At 45.2% G+C, this 19,420-nt stretch overlaps 1 protein-coding gene across 3 annotated transcripts in view; it reads left to right on the forward strand.

The window, feature by feature from the left end:
* Positions 1-2,876: 2,876 nt before the first annotated feature.
* Positions 2,877-19,420, forward strand: part of ptprn2 (protein tyrosine phosphatase receptor type N2) — a 1,372,445-nt gene continuing 1,355,901 nt past the window's right edge. For all 3 annotated transcript variants that reach the window (XR_010969405.1, XM_068015003.1, XM_068015004.1), the window contains exon 1: positions 2,877-3,075. Coding sequence is in view for 2 of the 3 variants with exons in the window: in XM_068015003.1 (XP_067871104.1) it covers positions 2,994-3,075 (82 nt within the window). In the remaining variant the exon portion in view is untranslated. The remainder of the gene's footprint in view (positions 3,076-19,420) is intronic.

The raw sequence follows: 19,420 nt of genomic DNA on the forward strand, positions 1-19,420 counted from the left end.
CCTGGCATACGCTTCTACACTCAGCATTGAGCCAGGCTTGTTCACCTGCTTTGGAGATCATGGTAGATTGAGGGATTTTTTTTTAATTCGTTCATGGGATGTGGGCGTCGCTGGCTAGGCCAGCATTTATTGCCCATCCCTAATTGCCCTTGAGAAGGTGGTGATGAGCTGCCTTCTTGAACCGCTGCAGGCCATGTGGGGTAGGTACACCCACAGTGCTGTTAGGAAGGGAGTTCCATGATTTTAACCCAGCAACAGTGAAGGAATGGCGATATAGTTCCAAGTTAGGATGGTGTGTGGCTTGGAGGGGAACTTGCAGGGGGTGTTATTCCCATGCATCTGCTGCCCCTGTCCTTCAAGGTGGTAGAGGTCGCAGGTTTGGAAGGTGCTGTCTAAGGAGCCTTGGTACATTGCTGCAGTGCATCTTGTGGATGGTACACACTGCTGCCACTGTGCGTCGGTGATGGAGGGAGTGCATATTTGTGGATGGGGTGCCAATCAAGTGGGCTGCTTTGTCCTGGATGGTGTTGAGTTTCTTGAGTGTTAGAGCTGCACCCATCCAGGCAAGTGGAGAGTATTCCATCGTACTCCTGACTTGTGCCTTGTAGATGGTGGGCAGGCTTTGGGGAGTTAAGAGGTGAGTTACTCGCCACAGGATTCCTCGCCTCTGACCTGCTCTTGTAGCCACGGTATTTATATGGCCATTCCAGTTCAGTTTCTGGTCAATGGTAACTCCCAGGATGTTGATAGTGGGGGATTCAGCAATCGTAATGTCATTGAATGAAAAGGGGCAATGGTTAGATTCTCTCTTGTTGGTGATTGTCATTGCCTGGTACTTGTGTGATGTGAATGTTACTTGCCACTTATCAGCCCAAGCCTGAATATATGCCGAGCCATGAGGTTACTGATAGTGGTGAAATACAATTCTGCTGCTGCTTATGCCCCACCGTGCCTCATGGATTCCCTGTTTTAAGCTGCTGGATCTGTTCTGAATTAATTTGATTCACCACAGTAGTAGTGGCACACAACGCAATAGAAGGTGACCTCAGTGTGAAGACCAGATTTGGTCCACAAGGACAGTGCAGTGCGGTGGTTACTCCTACCAATACTGTTGTAGACAGATGCAACAGGTAGATTGGTGAGGACTAGGCCAAGTAGATTTTTACCTCGTGTTGGTTCTCTCGGCATCTGCTGCAAGCCCAGTCTAGCAGTTGTATTCTTCAGGTCTGCTACCGAGCCACTCTTTGTGGTAAATATTGACGTCCCCCACCCAGAGTACATTCTGTGCCCTTGCTACTTTTAGTGCATCTTCCAAGAGGTGTTCCAAATGGAGGACTACTGATTTATTAGCTGAGGGAGGATGGGAGGTGATACTCAGCAGCTTTCCTTGCCCATGTTTTAATCTGATACTATGGGACTTTATGTGGTCCCCAATCAATGTTGAGAATTCCAGGCCTACAAGTCCCCTGAACTGCCAGTGGGACAGGACATAACTAGGGATCGTGGCTGGTCGTCATACTCAGAGTAATGCTTGCATCAGACTTGCTTGACTCTTCTGTGGGACGGCTGTCCACATTTTGGCACAAGTCTCCAGATGTTAGTGAAGAGAACTTTGCCAGGTCAACTTGGCTGAGTGTGTCTTTGTTATGTCATAAACTGATGTCTAGGTTAATGCTGGGACTGGTGGGCCAATTAATTTCTCATGTTTGATATTTATTTGCCTTGTCTTTGAAACCTTGATTTGTGACTCATCTCCTTCTGTCAGTTACAATCATATGGTCTCTGTTTGCAAAGTGTTCCCTTGCTGTTAATAGGTAACTAATTGTGGATCATTATTCATCATTTAATCCATTATGGCATATTTTGGTTTCTAAAATGTGGTTCTAGAAAATTGCCCTGAATATATTCAAGGGATTCACTGCCTTTATAATTTGAGCTGTTCTGCTTCTCCCAATAGAAATTGAAATCTCCCATTATAACCACATTGTTTTTGCAACTTGCTTCCCTCATCATAATATCCCACTATGTTACTTATTAGGTCTGTAGACAACTTCTGCCAGTCTTGCACCTTTGCTGTTCCTTATCTACCAATAGTTTTTCCAATGCCTGATCACCCTACTAAAAACCCCTTTTTTAATGTTGTATTTGCATCTTTCATCAATGTTGCTACTTGATGTCCTTTTCTAAAGATGCTATATTCTGGAATATTTAGCTCCATGTGTAATGGCTACTCTATGATATCCTTTAAGCTGAACTTGTGTTTTTTACTCACTTGTTTTATTTCTCGTGCTACCTGCATGTGTATACATTTAAAATTTGCCCTTTGAAAGCTAGCAATGCGATCAGCATTGTAGGGGTATCAAAGGCAGTTTCAAATAAAAATATGCTACACAGGCGCAACATAGACGATAGTCACTTCTGGTTGTAGTCAGAGCTACTATTAAAATACGAGGGAATTATATCAAAGACAAAAAACCCAAGACCCAACTGTAAATAGCAACGAAGAGAAAAACTGACCAAACTATTGGAGATCCATGACCTAGGCAAGAGCTATAGAATGAAGGCGAAAGCACAGAGGGGAATATACAATATACTCCAGTATGATACAGCTCTGTCAAAATAAAGCGTATTTAAAAAATATATATTGTCCTTTGCATTGGTATAATTAATCAATGGTTGTGCAATGCATACAGCTTCCTAACGCTGCCCCAGACAAGCTCATAGCACGGGTGGGGGCGGGCCATGGCTGGCTGATTGACAGGAGGTGGGGGTCGGTCGGGGTGTGGTGATTGACAGGCGGTCCGGGATCCGGGGCGGAGTGAGGTGCGCTCTGCCAGTCAGCTCTGGAGGCGCTCTCATCATTGCGAGCAGAGCGCACCGCAGGGGAGGTGTAGAGCGCCGCTTGCTTTCACCCATCACACATCCCCTGTCTCCCTTTCCTCCTCTCATCTCGCCCTGCAATGGATTGTTAGTGGAAGTGCAATGGATGAAGAATGATGGAACTGATCCACTCCATCCTACTGCTCCTGTCGCTTTTCCACACCCGTTTGTATGCGAGCGCGGACAGGAAATTCGGTGAGTTTGCTTGCGTTGTTTTGATTAGTTTTTTTAAAAATTAAAAATCCAGACTGGATGTCAGGAGAGCTTTTGTTGGGTGCTGGTGCATCAGGTGGCGTATCCAGCCACTGAGATGGAGACGCTTCTGCTTTGGTCATCTGGGCTACTTAGATGCGACAGAATTGCAAGGCTGCAAAATAAAAGGCAAGTCGGTCGCACTCTGATTAAGGTGCGATAAATTCCCACGGATAATGGGATCCAGTGAGACAGACGGCGGGGGTTTGTCAACACAGCATCTTTCGTGTCACCCACTGAAAATCTGTGTTGCAAAGTATCCAGGTGTCCAAATCTAGTGATCACTGAAGACACTTGTCACTGATAAAGGACGGGAGGGACCCGGCTGCTTGACCAGATGCCCTGGTTTAAATGTTGATGTCACCCCGGTAACCGCGTTAAACTTTCACATTTGAAAGATTGAAACCTCTTCCCCAGTTGCCGATCGACCTTTTCGTACAAATCATCTGTAACACTTCTTGTGGTCTGGTCTAATAAATGCTCCTTCGCTCCGTTCCTCTTGCAAGTGGAATTGATTGGAAGTTGTGATTTATTTTATGCTCGACGCCTTCCAATATCAGCTCGACACACTGGGGAGGTTATATATAGTGATTGTGACAGGATTATTTTAACTTGGGGGTTATTTAAGTTGTAGCCAATTATCGAGACGAATGTGGATTAATTTTGACTCCGATTTTCTTTAATCATTTCCCACAGATTTTAATCGATTATATAACATTAGTGTAGCTAGAACGGAATACGGTAACGGGAGTTCCTGTCCCACACTCGAATATATGAAGTCCCAAGGTGCCCATTAGGGACACAGAAAGAAAGCAGAAATCATACCGATCACGGTTGCTCGACTGAGGGCAATATGTTCGGTTATAATAGCGGGCTTGGTATAGAACCGCAAGGACGGGACGTGGATGTGAATCACTATTTATTTAATTGCTGATTTTCTTCAGTGTAACAGTACAATAACTGAACTCGGTTCCAGAGAGGGATTCGGCACATCTTCACGATGCACACAGAGGCTAGGGGGAAACAAGCAGCAGGCAAGGTTAACAGCAACAGAAGATGTTAGCTTATTTCTACAGGTTGGGAACAGTTGGACCTCAATAGGTTATATGCTGTATTAAAAGTCTAGTGATTGTTGATGATAATGAGAAAAAGCAAATAAACTTTTAACCAGCAAAGGTTTGTTCAAAGGAATGTCTGTTGACACAAGTAAAGCAAACACCAAATTCTGTTCTATTTTAGTGCTGTTAATAGCTCGAGAATTATTTGTTAATATAGTAAAGGTGCTTATATATAATTCAAGACAGATATCAAAGTTCACTTCCATTATGTTTTCTTTACTTTTATAAAGAATGATTAAGCTAAACAAAGCATGAATTTTCCATTTAATAGTACAGAATTTTTGGTAGTACAGAACTTGAGTATTGCTGAAAGCAGAGACATTTTGTCCAAGCTTTTCCTCTTGCACTCATCAGGACAATTCGTAAGAATACCGATGTATGGGAAAGTGACAAATTTATACTGTATGAGAAGAGAGTGCTGATTGGTTGGCAAGTGGACTCTGATTGGTAGAGGTGTTACCATGGAGAATACACCAGTTTATGGTGATTGACAGTTAACTGCCAAGCTTTGTTCGAAATTTAAACCAGGCAGCTTGACTCTGATTGGTCAAGGCATTGCCCTGAGGAATGAACCAGTGAATGGCTGTCACTTATTTTGTTTAGTGGAAACAGATGCAATGTGTGTACATGTTCTCTCTGCAAAGAACAGGGCTCTGTGTATTAATATATGTAGCTTCCAGTATATGGAATATTGATATTTGAACGATTGGTAGCAAACTCCTCTCAGACATCAATGTCAATGCTGCCGTGCTTCAAAGAGAGCTTCAGAGCGTCTTTGAAGCATTTTCTTTGTCCTCCTCTGGAATGCTGACCATTTGAGAGTTGAGAAAATGGCACCTGGCAGGGGAGATAGTTTTCAGCCATCTGGACACAATGTCCAGTCCGTTGAAGTTGGTTGTGCAGGAGTGTTGCCTGAGTGCTGTGAAGTTGGCTTCAAGAAGGACACTAGTGTTTGTGCGACGTTCCTCCCATTGAATCTGGAGGATGCGGCAGAGGCATTGCTGATGGAATTTCTCGAGCGCTCTTATGTGACACTAATACACAGTCCAGGTCTCACTGCCGTACAGGAATGTAGTGACAACAACTGCTCTGTACACTAGGACTTTCGTTGACTTGCGGAGGTCTTTGTTGTCAAACGCTCGCTGCCATAGTTTGTAGAAGGCTGAGCTGTCGCAGCTGATCCGATGCTGGATCTCTTTGTCAATGGTAGCCTTTTGAGATAGATGGCTACCAAGGTTTGGGAAGTGCTCAACATATTCCAAAGTCTCTACTTCAACATGTCTTGGAGGTGGAATGTTTGGCTGACCAGATAGGGGTTGATACATGAGTTTTATTTTGGCAACGTTCAAGGACTGGCTGAGTCTCTTGTATGCAGAATTGAAGAGATCAAGAACGGTTTGCATACCTGGTGCAGAGTGGGCAAGTACACTGCAGTTATCTGCAAACTGTAGATCATATATGTCAATGTTGGTCAGTTTAATTTTGGCACAGAGGTGACTGAGGTTAAAGAGTTTTCCATCTAGGTGGTATTTAATACTCATACCAGAGGGAAGCTGATCTTTGATGAGGTGAACAGCCATTGTCAAGTAGATTGTAAATAGTATGGGAGCTATCACTCAGCCTTGCTTGACCCCAGTCGGATTTTAAAGGCATCTGCTTCAGATCTTCCACTCAAGACAGTTGCAGACATATCATCATGGAGTAATTGCAGAATTGTGGTGAAATTTCTTGAACAACCAAACCTTTGGAGCACAATCCACAGAGCCTCGCGATTTACTGAGTCAAATGCTTTGGTCAGGTTGTTGAGTGCAATGAAGAGTTCCTGCTGGTGGGCTCGACATTTTTCTTGGATTTGTTGGAGGTTTGTCTGGGAGGTCTGAAGCGTCACTGCGAGGATTTCCTCAGCCACAGGAAGTAGGCGATTCAGGAGAATATGTGTCAGGATTTTCCCTGCTATGGACAAGAGAGAAATACATAAATAGTTTCCACCACATGATTTAGCTCCCTTCTTGAAGATAGTTACAATTGTCGCATTTCTGAAGTCTGGGGTGGGGGGTGGGGGAGTTCTTTGTCCTCCCAAAATCTGTAGGATGAGTGCGTAGAACCATAGAGAAATTACAGCACAGAAAGAGTCCATTCAACCCATCGTGTCCATGCCGGCCGGAAAAAAACTAGCCGCCCAATCTAATCCCATCTTCCAGCACCTGGCCCATAGCCTTGCCGGTTACAGAACTTCAGGTGCATGTCCAGGGTTTCTGCCTCCGCCACCATTCCGGGCAGTGAATTCCAGACACCCACCACCCTCTGGGTGAAAACGATTTTCCTCATGTCCCCTCTAATCCTTCTACCAATCACCTTAAATCTGTGCCCTCTGGTAATTGCTGTCTCTGCTAGGGGAAACAGGTCCTTCCTGTCTTTCTATCTCTGCCCCTCATAATTTTATGCACCTCTATTAAGTCATCCCTCAGCCTCCTCTGTTGTGAGGAAAACAACCCTAGCCTATCCAATCTTGCCTCATAGCTGCAACTTTCGAGCCTCTCCTCTGTACTCTCTCCACAGCAATTACGTCCTTTCTGTAATGTGGTGACCAGAACTGTACGCAATACTCCAGTGGCACAGTGGCGCAGTGGTTAGCACTGCAGCCTCACAGCTCCAGGGACCCGGGTTCGATTCTGGGTACTGCCTGTGCGGAGTTTGCAAGTTCTCCCTGTGTCTGCGTGGGTTTTCTCCGGGTGCTCCGGTTTCCTCCCACATGCCAAAGACTTGCAGGTTGATAGGTTAATTGGCCATTATAAATTGCCCCTAGTATAGTTAGGTGGTAGGGAAATATATTGGGATAGGTGGGGATGTGATAGGAATACGGGATTAGTGTAGGATTAGTATAAATGGGTGGTTGATGGTCGGCACAGACTCGGTGGGCCGAAGGGCCTGTTTAAGTGCTGTATCTCTAAACTAAACTAAACTGTGGCCTAACCAACGGATTATACAGTTCCAGCATTACATCCCTGCTTTTGAATTCTATACCTCGGCCAATAAAGGAAAGCATTCTATATGCCTTCTTCATCACTCTGTCTACCTGACCTGCCACCTTCAGGAACCTGTGGACATGCATTCCAAGTTCTCTCACATCTCCTACCCCTCTCAATATCCTCCTGTTTATTGTGTATTCCCTCACTTTATTTGTCTTCCCCAAATGCATTACCTCACACTTTTCTGGAGTGAATTCTATTTGCCACTTTTCCACCCACTCAACCAAACTATTGATATCTTTCTGGAGTCTACAGCTATCCTCTTCACTATCAACTACACGGCCAATTTTTCTGTCATCAGCAAATTTCCCAATCCTGGCTCCCACATTTAAGTCCAAATCATTAATATATACCATAAACAGCAAGGGACCCAACACTGAGCACTGTGGAACACCACTGGAAACAACTTTCCATTCACAAAAACACCCGTCGACTACTACCCTTTGTTTCCTGTCCCTCAGCCAATTCTGGATCCAACCTGCCACGTTCCCCTGTATCCCATGGGCTTTCATTTTACTGACCAGTCTACCATGTGGGACCTTGTTAAATGCCTTACTAAAGTCCATGTAGACCACATCCACTGCACTACCTTCATCAATCCTTCTTGTTACTTCCTCAAAAAACTCAATTAATTTAGTAACACATGATCTTCCCTTAAATCAATGCTGACTATCCCTGATTAATCCATGCCTTTCTAAGTAGCAGTTTATCCTGTCCCTCAGAATAGATTCTAACAATTTACTCACCACCGAGGTCAGACTGACTGACTTATAATTATTTGACCTATCCCTCACACCCTTTTTAAATGATGGTACAAAGTTCGCAGATCTCCAATTGTCTGGTACCTCGCCTGTATCTAGTGAGGATTTGAAGATGATCCTCAATGCAACTGCTATTTCATCCGTGGCTTCCTTTAACAACCTGGGATGCAGTCCATCCGGTCCTGGTGATTTATCCACTTTTAAGGATGTCAGACCTTCTAGTACTTCCTCTCTTATGCTTATCGTATCTAATGTTTCACACTCCTCTTTAACTACAATGTCTACATCAAGCCTCTCCTTTGTGAAGACAGAGACAAAAAACTCGTTAAGAACCCTGCACACATCTTCTGCACGCATGCATAAGTTCTCTTGTACATCTCTGATAGACCTTACCCTTTCCTTAGTTATCCTCTTGCTCTGAGTGTTCTGATAAAACATCTTCGGGTTTTCCTCGATTTTACCTGCCGATAATTTTTCTTGTCTTCTCTTTGCTTTTCTAATTTCCTTTTTTACTTCACCCTGCACTTTCTATACTCCTCTAGGCTTTCTAAAGTATTAAGATTTTTGTGATCGTCATAAGCTTTCTTTTTCTGCTTTAACTTACACTGTAAGCTTCTAGATAACCAGGGGGTTCTAGATTTGGCAGTACCACCCTTTGTCTTTGTGGGGACATGCCTACACTGTGCCTGTAGTATCTCACTTTTGAATGCCTCCCACTGGTTTGCCATTGATTTTCCTTCAATTAGCTGTATCCAGTCCACTTTCACTAGGTCACCTCTCAGTTTCTTAAAATTTGCCTTCCCAATTTAGAACTTTTACTCCTGTTTTATCTTTGTCCTTTTCCATGATTATGTGCAAACTTACTGTATTATGGTCATTATCTCCAAAACGGTCACCCACTGTTACTTCCTCCACTTGCCCAGCTTCATTACTGAAGACTAAATCTAGAATTGCGCCCTCTCTTGTTGGACTTGTTACGTGCTGGCTAAAAAAGTTCTCTTGAACATAGTTAAAGAATTTGGTCCCCTCTGTGCCCTTCACACTGTTTGTATTCCAGTTGATATTGGGATAGTTGAAATCCCCAACTATTATTGCCCTATAGTTTTTGCACTGAGAAATTTGCCTACATATTTGTTCTTCTATCTCCCTCTCACTATTTAGGGGTCTATAGTACACTCCTAGTAGTGTGGCTGCCCGTTTTTTATTTCTGAGCTCCACCCATATGGCCTTATTCGATGATTCATTTAGCATATCATCCCTCCTCAAAGCTGTTATTGATTCCTTAACTAATAATGCTACACTCTCTCCTTTTTTATCCCCCTCTCTATCCCGCCTGAAAACTCTATATCCAGGGATGTTGAGTTGTCATTCTTGCCTCTCCTTAAGCCAAATTTTCCATTATAGCAACGATATCATGTTGCCATGTGTCTATCTTTGCCCTCAGCTCATCGGCTTTATTTACTATACTTCTTGCATTTAAATAAATAACCTTTAACACTGCCAAATTCCTGTGCTGCACACCTTTGCTGTAACCTTTGCTTCTTCTGTCTTTCAGAGTCACTCGCTAATTTTCTGCCTCCTGTTCCCTGCCCTGAAATTGTCCTATCTAAGACTGCTCTCAGGTTCCCATCCCCCTGCCAAGCTAGTTTAAACCATCCCCAACAGCACTAACAAACCTTCCTGCAAGGATATTTGTCCCAGTCCTGTTCAGGTGCAAACCGTCCGGCTTGAACAGGTCCCACCTTCCCTAGAACCAGTCCCAATGCCCCAAAAATCTGAAGCCCTCCCTCCTGCACCATCTCTCCAGCCTATTTCTATATTCACTAGCATGTGGCCTTGGGAGTAATTCGGAGTTTACTACCTTTGAGAGCCAACTGCAAAACAGCCCTGACAACCAATTTTAGCTGCAGCACCTGTGGAAGAGTCTGTCACTCTAGTATTGGCCTTTATAGCCACTCCAGGCGCTGCTCCACAAACCACAGACCACCTCCAGGCGCTTACCCATTATCTCCCGAGACAAGGAGGCCAAAGAAGAAGACTTCCTTTGAGGCCCTGCTTGCTAATCTTGTTCCTAACTCCCTAAACTCAGCCTGCTGGACCTCATCCCTCTTTCTTCCTATATCGTTGGTACCAATGTGGACCATGACCTCTGGCTGTGCACCCTCGCCCTCCAGAATGCCCTGTAGCCGCTCGGTGATATCCATGACCCTCACACCAGGGAGGCAACATACCATCCTGGAATCACGTCTGCAACCACAGAAACACCTGTCTGTTCCCCTAACTATAGAATCCCTTACCACTATAGCTCTGTTACCTTTATCCTCCCTCCCTGCACAGCTGAGCCACCCATGGTGCTCTGCTCATGACTCTTGCTGCACTCTCCAGAGGAACCCTCTCTCCCATCGGTACTCAGAACTGAATATCGGTTAGAAAGTGGTATGCCCTCTGGGGACTCCTGCACTACCTGCCTTGACATTCTTTCTGTCTGACAGCCACCCTGTCCCTCACTGCCTGCACTTTCTTAAGCTCAGGGGTGACTATTTCCTGAAACATGCTATCCACGTAATTCTCTGCCTTGTGGATGCGCCACAGTGAGTCCAACCACCGCCCGAGTTCCGAAACCTGGAGCTCAAGCTTTTGCAGCCGGTGACACTTCCTGCAGATGTGTTCGTCAAGGACACATGTGCTTCCCACATGCCATAGGAGGCACATTACACTTGGCCGAGCTGCCCTGTCATTACTTAGCTTTACAAACTAACTATTGCTAATGTAATAAATGGAATAACTTACCAGTTACTCCTAATCAGCTTCTTCCCCTGTACTGTGGAGGCTGAAAATGCAGCAAAGAAAAGAATGACTGCAAAGGGCACATCTGTCCCCTAATCAGTAAAATTCCTCACATACAACTCACAGCCTCACTGTGTCCAAACAGCACTATTCTAATTCGTAATTATTAATAAATTACACTAATTAAAACAAAACTTTAGTAGTATGAACCTTATCATTTACAAGGTAGTTATTTGAAGGTTTAAAAAGAAAGAACTTTTTTCCCCCTGATTTTTTAAAGCTATTTACAGGTAATAACAGCTGTTACTTACCAACAGATCAGCTTACAGATTTCCCGTGATGTCACTGGTAGTTTTTTCCCCCTCTGTCCAAACCCAGTGCGCACTGACACAGCGAGAGAGCCGCCGACTGCCGCTGCTCCGGTCTGAGGTAGGTGAGGGCCTCAAGCCCCGCTCTTTATTTCCACAGGTCCCGCTCTGGATCCGCCTCCTCCCAGGTCTGCCGCCCACTGCTGCTGCTCCGGTCTGAGGAGCATGGAGTCTTGATGCGAGCAAAATCCCACCAGCTTTGTAGATCTCAGTTGGAATACCATCGGGGCCTCAGGCTTTGTTGTTTTTCATCCGTTTGATTGCTTGTTGCAGCTCTCCCAGTGATGGTGTTCACCCATTGATTCTATCACAGGCTACAAGGGGATAGCCTGGACAGTATCAGCTGCCACTTTGATCATGGTTGAGGAGTTGTTGAAAATGTTCTTTCCAACGTTGACGGATGGTATGTCATCCTTAAGAAGAGAGACACCATCCTGTGAGCGAAGAGGCTTTTGTCCATTTGACCTTGGTCTATAGATGGCTTCAAAAAAGCTTTGCCTGTCACGATGGTCAGCATATTGTTGCATCTCTCAGGCTTTCTCTTCCCACCACTTGTCTTTTATCTTATGGATTTGTCTTTAGGTGCCAGCCTTGAGCTGTTGGAACGCTGTCTTCTTGACTTGCAACCTTGGGTGGTTCTGCCAGGCAATGAAGGCTGCTTGTTTTTGTTCCAGGAGGTCACATATTTCAGCATTGTTTTTGATGAACCGGTCCTGGTGATGACGATGCTGGTCTGGGCACAGGAGTCTAGTACAGATGACTTTATTTGTTCCCACTGTTCTGAAAATGAGTTAGATGCTTGAAGATTTTCCAAAAGAATTCCTCTGTTCAGTCAGGCTGCTTTAGGGCTGAGAAATTGATCTTCTTCCTCTTGGACTTTTGGGTATTGCGATGTCTTGGTGCTAGGTGGATCTTCATCACCGATCAAACAAGTCGATGATCTGTCCAGCAGGCATCAGTCCCCCGCATGGATCAAGTGATACAGACATCACTTAGATCTTTGACTCGAACAATGATGTAACGCAGGAGGTGCCAATGCTTTGATCTAGGATGCCTCCATATGGTTTTGTATTTGTCCTTCTGGCAGAAGAGGGCGTTTGTTATAATGAGGCCATACTGAGTACACTTTGTCAGCAGGAGGACGCCGTTTGCATTGGCTTTTCCTACCCCATTTTTCCCAATGGTTCCTCTCCAGATGTTGGAGTCATGGCCAACCCTGACGTTAAAGTCCCCCAGAAGGACGATCTTCTTTTGGATTGAAGTGAGGACTTCATCAAGGTCAGAATAGAACTTTTCCTTAACATCTTCATTGGAGTCAAGGGTTGGGCATAAGCGCTGATTATGGTGGCATATTGATTACGGCTGAGCTGTAGGTGAAGTGTCATGAGTCTTTCATTTATGCACTGGGGAGTTCTGGAAGTGTATCCAAGATCCTATTCCGAAAACTATCTCTTTGCACGTGGGTCACTGTCAGCCTTTCCTTTCCAGTAGAAGGTATATCCCCCACTTGTTCCTTCAGCAGCCCCTCCCCAAGAAGATGGGTCTCACTGAAGGCGGCGATGTCAATTTAGAGTCTTGATAGTTCACGTGATACGATTGCTGTTCTTCTTTCTGGACGGTCACTCTTGAGATTATCCATGAGTGTTCTGACATTCCAAGTTGCAAAATTTCAAGTTGTCTTTCTTTGATCACGAAGATGATGATCATACGAACATACAAATTAGGAGCAGGAGTAGGCCGCTCGGCCCTTTGAGCCTGCTCCGTCATTCAGTATGTTCATGGCTCCCCAGGCTTGGTGGAGGTGGGCTCGCCACCGACTTTTCAGCCAGTAGACGGGGCCTTTTGCCCAGTGTAAAATTACGGCCCTTGTCTGGCACCTCCCCCCGACCTTGCTGCCATGTATGGCCCTACCAGGAGCAAGGAGCTCCTGATGGCATCGCTCAAGGGATCGTCGGAGTGAAGCCTGTCCACCATGTCAAGGTGGCGATCCATGGAGGGATCCCTGAGTACTATGCTGTGGGCTGAAATTTCAAAGCAGATAACCTTGTTGCTTTGTTATGAGTGCAGGCTGTTCTGACTGAAGACACATATTTAAAAAAAACTCAATTCATTGTTGATGTTAGGAAATTGATATGTGGACCCTCCATTTCCTTGTTGATTTCACTATTTTGCCTATAGTATGCAGGCATACTTTCAGAGGGGTGAAGAGGTGGAGTGTAACTTGTGGATCTCTGGTGGGTGGCATTACCTTGCTAGTCCCAGCTATTGCTCTGACGTCAGGACGGAAGGCAGTGGACGCAAGATGTCCCAGCCCTATCCCATCAGAATTTCTGCATTTAAAGGGGTGGAGGCCCAGCAAAGCTGGTCTGGTCCCAAATTCTACTAAGCTGTCTGTCCCTCCCACCACCGCACCCCCCCCCCCCCCCCCACCTCTCCTCAATGTGCCCTGCCTCTCCAGGCCCAGAAATTTTGGGCCTTACACCACTGGAATCTGCACCATCTTCTTCCTTTCTTGGCACTTTACAACAGTGACTTCACTTTGAAAGTACTTCATTACCTGTAAAGTGCTTTGGAACGTCCTGAGGTTGTGAAAAACACTAAATAAATGCAAGTTCTTTCTTTCTCTCTAGCAATTTTGGAAAATGATTAACAGTAGCTGTTGTTCTTCCTGAGAAGGAGGTGAATGTATTGAAATGAAAGGAATTCTAGGGCAAGTATGAATGATCTTGCTTTGTTTAAGCAATGTGAGAGGAGATTTAGATCGTGCATGATCAATTGCTGAAGATCTGGCCTGTGCTTCTCATTGCAGTGAAAATCGGTTACTTCCAAGCTCCTGAGAGGTGATTACACTGACATTTCATAAAACATGATGTCATTAGGATTATACTTGCTGAACATATAGTTTGCTGTTTAGTTTCTTGGTTACATGCATGTCTGTTTCATTCTAAATTCATGTTTCCAGATTAGTTAAACAGGATAACTAACTGTAAAGATGACTTGGAATAAAGGTACATATAAGAACTGTGGTTTGTGACTACTATTCAAATCCTACACTGAAGCTAAGCATAATTACAGCCATCCATGAAGTGGCAAGCATACTTTTAAATTGTTAGAAAATGGTTAAAAGAATGCACTTTGGTCAGTTGCTGGAATTTTACTGTATGACCTGTTAAAGGTATGTAAAATGTTTGCTGTTTTGTGATTAACCTTGATGTGCAAGTGAAACCACAGGTGTGAGTTAATGAAAAATATATGAATGACAAAAGAAATAAAGCAACAGGAAATTTATCAGCTTGCTCTGCTGCTGATGTCCTAACATTATCTAAACACGTGTGTGCAGCCAAGTGATAGAAAGTCACTTCAGTGGAATGAATTATTTTAGAAGTGACAACCCTCTTTCAGTAATGCTTGTCATTGTAATGTGACATTGTTCATAATGATACACAGTAAATATTGTTCATAGAAGGTTTATCTTAAGATACACATGGGGACCAGATAATAATGTAAATATGAACAGTCCTTCAGTAACCTGTCAGTGATGTACATGACTGCACTGTGCTGCCTTGATGGACAGAGGGTCTTTTCCCATCCTTTTTAATGTTCTGTATAATATGATAAAAGAGTCATGTTTTATGTTTCATTTAGTGTATACATTGAGATATATTTCGCAATTACAATCCTAAAAGATTGAAGTAAATCTGATCATTGTGGCATATTGTTTATTTAGAAATGTTATTAATAGTTTTTTGTACTATACTATTTATTCCCCATTGTAACTTTAGAACTAATTGTTACCGCATGGCCGTCAATGGAAGATTATAATTCTGGTGGGGTCCTTAATTCAGCAGCGCAGTTAAATAAGTATCAACAGATATATGCTGAATTTCTAGGTTAGGAAGAGTTGCCGAGCCAGTAGCATCGACTGAGATCTGTGCATCGGGGAAAAGGATTTATTCATCTGAATGAAAGGCATTTTGGATCGGGGGGTGGGGGTGGGGGGGGGGGAGAGTAGTGGCATTCGGGGGGTGAGGGGGAGAGTGAGGTCCTGAGGGGAGAAGGTGAGAAGCCTTGTGATAGGGGGGTTGAGAGATGTCAGAGGCCTTGGGGGTGGGTTGGGGGACTGAGGGAAGTCGGAGGCCTAATGGGAAAGGTCATAGGGAGGGTGGTCCCAGTCACGGAGGCACCTCATGCAGGCACCTGGGTCCAGGAGTTAGGTGTAAAGGCACTTACCTCCTGAATTTATCAAGTCGTCACCTCGAAGAAGCTACTGGGTTACCTGATGCTCGGGAAACCCAGTTGATTGCTGTTAAATTTCCAAAAGCTGCATGACAGTGAGGGGACTGATAAGCTACTCCTACCAGCATTTCCCGATCCTTGTTATTCCTAATCTGTACCCATACTGATTCTACTTCCTGATCTCTGAGCCAAGATCCTTTCTCACTTCCCTTATGTCATCCTTTACTATCAGGGATATTCCTCCTTTTCTGTTCCCTCTGTCTTTTTGAAATGTTGTGCACCCTGGAATATTTATTTCCCAAACTTGGTTTCCTTGGAACCATGGGCTGGATTTTTAAAGCCTGCAGGTGCAGGTGCACACTTGCTTTGAAGATTACGTTCTTGGAGGTCAGCACCAGGACCCGACGCTTCCGGAATTTAAGCCATTTTTAAAGGGAGGCCTGGAGAGAGGGAATGATAACCCCATGCTCCTCCAATTAATTGCCTATTGAGCTCATTGTGGAGCTCATTAACAGGCACCAGCAGAAGTTTGAGATTTTCAAAGGAAGGGCATGGGGAGATCGCCATGTCACGACCATAACAGGGTTTAGAAGACATGAACTATGGAGGGTGCCATGAGGGCTATGGGAAGAGCTGAATAACATAATGCAGATGTCCAAAATAAAACTCAGCTGCTCCAAAAGTGCCACAGAGTATCCATTGCTGGAGCTGTAAGATTTGTTTTTCTCAGTGCTGTGTGTTGGAATCTGGAGAAGGATTTGAGGCTGCTGGCATCCCTGGTACCTAGGGTTGGCAGGGGAAGGCCTGGTGAATGCGCAAAGCCCAGCTGAGGGAGTTCAGATGGGAAAAGGCTGCTGTGACATTGGAAAGAGCAGCCAGGATGAGCTTCAGCAGATGCAACCTCCTGGACAGCAGAAGGCCAGAGGAGCATAGCAGGGGGGCTGCAAGGGGAAGAAGGCGCTAGCCAAGACACCGGGTCTACCGCCCAAGAGTCAGTCACCTGCAAATGACAGATCGCCAGTGCCGTAGGAGGCTGCACCTATCCAAGCAGATGGTCTCAGACATTAGTGATCTGATCCACAATGACCTGAGATCTCACGGGCCCCATGGTAGTTTCTTACCTGCAGCCATCAAGATAACCATCACCCTGAATTTCTGTGTGACCAGGTTGTTACAGGGATCAGCTACTAGGTGGCATCAACCAGGTCATGGATGTCATATTCAGGAGGGCGGTGGACTACATACAGTTTGACATAGATGGGCCAGCGCAGGCACAGCTGGCATTGGGTTTCACCTCCAACGCTGGATTACCCCAGGTGCAGGGCATCATCGATTGCACCCAAGTGGCCAACAAGGTACCCAGTGACTGGCCAGTGCGATCCATCAACAGGAAGGGCTTCCACTTCCTCAATGTCCAACTGGTCTGCGATCAGAACAAGAGCTTCCTCCATGTGTGCGCTCACTTTCCTGGCAGCTGCCATGACTCCTTCATCCTTCACCACTCCAGGCTGCCTGAGATCTTCACTCCATTCTTCAAAGTGCATGGATGGATCCTTGAAGAGATGGCTACAGACCCCTGTACAGGGGCCCCAAACAGAGTGGTAGTGTGCTGCGCTGTCCATAACATGGCCCTGCAGAAAGGTGTGGACAGAGAGGCCTTGGAAGGAGACAGCTCATAGGGGGAGGAGCAGGAAGTAAGAGAGGAGGTGGAAGAAGAAGTAGAGGGAGAATACCACTGTACACAGAGGTGCCCCTGCTGCATGATGAGGTGGCCTCCTCTGGGAAGAGGACTTCCCTCCTCTCCCTCACAGCCTCCAGCACTAGATCCAGGTGGGCATTGATGATGCGAGGGTCTGCCCTGTCCTTGGTCCCAGGCCTCCAGCTCCCCTGTGACATCTCACTTCCCTCTGGTGCAGTGGAAGGTTTTGGCACAAACTGCAAATCTGTCCCTCAGGACAACGAGCAGCCTCAACGATGGCTGCCGTGGGTGTCTACATGAGCCCCACACTCGATCTGACCCACCTCCATTCCCAGCCCCACTGGTTCTAAGTGGGCAGAAAATGTGTCTCCATACCAATTACTGGCTTACCCATTTGAAAATCTGAACCCGAATCAGTTTCCCCTTTGGAGGCAGTGTTCTGACCCAAAATCAGAACTAGCTGCTGTTTCCCACCTCTGTAACCAAATCCAGCCCCATGTCTCTGTAATGGCAATTAGATCTAAATCATTTATCTCTATTTGTGCACCTAGTTCATCTATCTTATTATGAATGCTTCGTGCATTTAATTATTTTTATACCACTATACTTTGCATTTACCTCTCTGTCCCTTCCTGTCCCACTCTGCGTGTCTTTACCCAAGTCACCACACTGCTGTATTGCCTTGACTTTTCTCACTAGATTTCTAATTCTCCCTTCACCTGATTCCTCCACACACCCCCTCCCCCCACCTCACTTTTAATTTAAAGCCTTATCCACAGCCCTAACTATACCACTTGCCGGGACACAGATCCCAGCCCAGTTTAAGTGGAGCCCATCTCAAGGGAACAGCTCCCTCTTTCCCCAGTATTGGTGCCAGTGCCCCATGAATTGAAACCCCCTCTTTCCCGCACCACTTTTTGAGCCACCTGCTTAATTCTCTAATCTACTTGATCCTATGCCAGTTGGCGTGTGGCTCAGGTAGAATTAGAATTAGAATATTACAGCGCAGTACAGGCCCTTCGGCCCTCGATGTTGCGCCAATCATCTGACCTACACTATTCCATTTACATCCATATGTCTATCCAATGACCACTTAAATGCCCTTAAAGTTGGCGAGTCTACTACTGTTGCAGGCAGGGCGTTCCACGCCCCTACTACTCTCTGCGTAAAGAAACTACCTCTGACATCTGTCCTATATCTTTCACCCCTCAACTTAAAGCTATGTCCCCTCGTGTTTGCCATCCTCATCCGAGGAAAAAGACTCTCACTATCCACCCTATCTAACCCTCTGATTATCTTGTATGTCTCTATTAAGTCACCTCTCCTCCTCCTTCTCTCTAACGAAAACAACCCCAAGTCCCTCAGCCTTTCCTCGTAAGACCTTCCTTCCATACCAGGCAACATCCTAGTAAATCTCCTCTGCACCCTTTCCAAAGCTTCGACATCCTTCCTATAATGCGGTGACCAGAACTGCACGCAATACTCCAGGTGCGGCCTGGTTGGTTGTCCACCCACCATCTGGCTTCAGTTAAAGCAGGAAATCGGTGGGCTGGAGGTGAGTTTAGGCTGGGTAACAGATTTCTGAGACTTTAACACAACCCCCTACACGACCCAAATGCACAATTTTTTAAAGTTCAACTCCATATTTCCTGGATGGCGAGCCAGTGGTTCTGGGTCATTGATTTAAAACTTTTGCTCAGGGAGTGAGGTGTGAAGATAGGAGAAATCCTTTTACACTTAAAAGAAGGACTTGTATTTATTTAGCGCTTTTCACGATCACTAGACATCTCAAAGTGCTTTACATCCAGTGATGTACTTTTGACGTGTTGTCACTGTTGTAATGTAGGAAACTCCACAGCCAATTTGCGCACGAGCTCCTACAAACAGCAATGTAATAATGACCAGATTATTTATTTTAAGTGTTGGTTGTGGGATAAACATTGGCTAATATACTTGGAGTATTCACCCGCTCTTTTTAGAATAGTGCTGTGGGATCTTTTACGGCACCGCTGACAGTGCAGCACTCCTCCAGTGTTGCACAGAAGTGCCAGCTTGGATTACGTGCTCAAGCTTTTGCAATCTGCCTTGAGCCCACAATTTTCTGACTCAGGCAAGAGTGTTACCACTGAGCCACGGCTGACAATCGAAGTGCCAAGAGGAAAATAAACCAAGCCAAAATGAGAATAAGTAGTTAAGGCGTGGCTCAGATTTTAGATTTATCATTTCTATAATCTTTCTGGATGTTTACTGTCCCCTAGCAACCTTCAGACATTCATTTAAAGTAGGTATT

Source organism: Heterodontus francisci, chromosome 2 (genome assembly GCF_036365525.1).
Source record: "Heterodontus francisci isolate sHetFra1 chromosome 2, sHetFra1.hap1, whole genome shotgun sequence".
NCBI classification, from domain to species: domain Eukaryota; kingdom Metazoa; phylum Chordata; class Chondrichthyes; order Heterodontiformes; family Heterodontidae; genus Heterodontus; species Heterodontus francisci.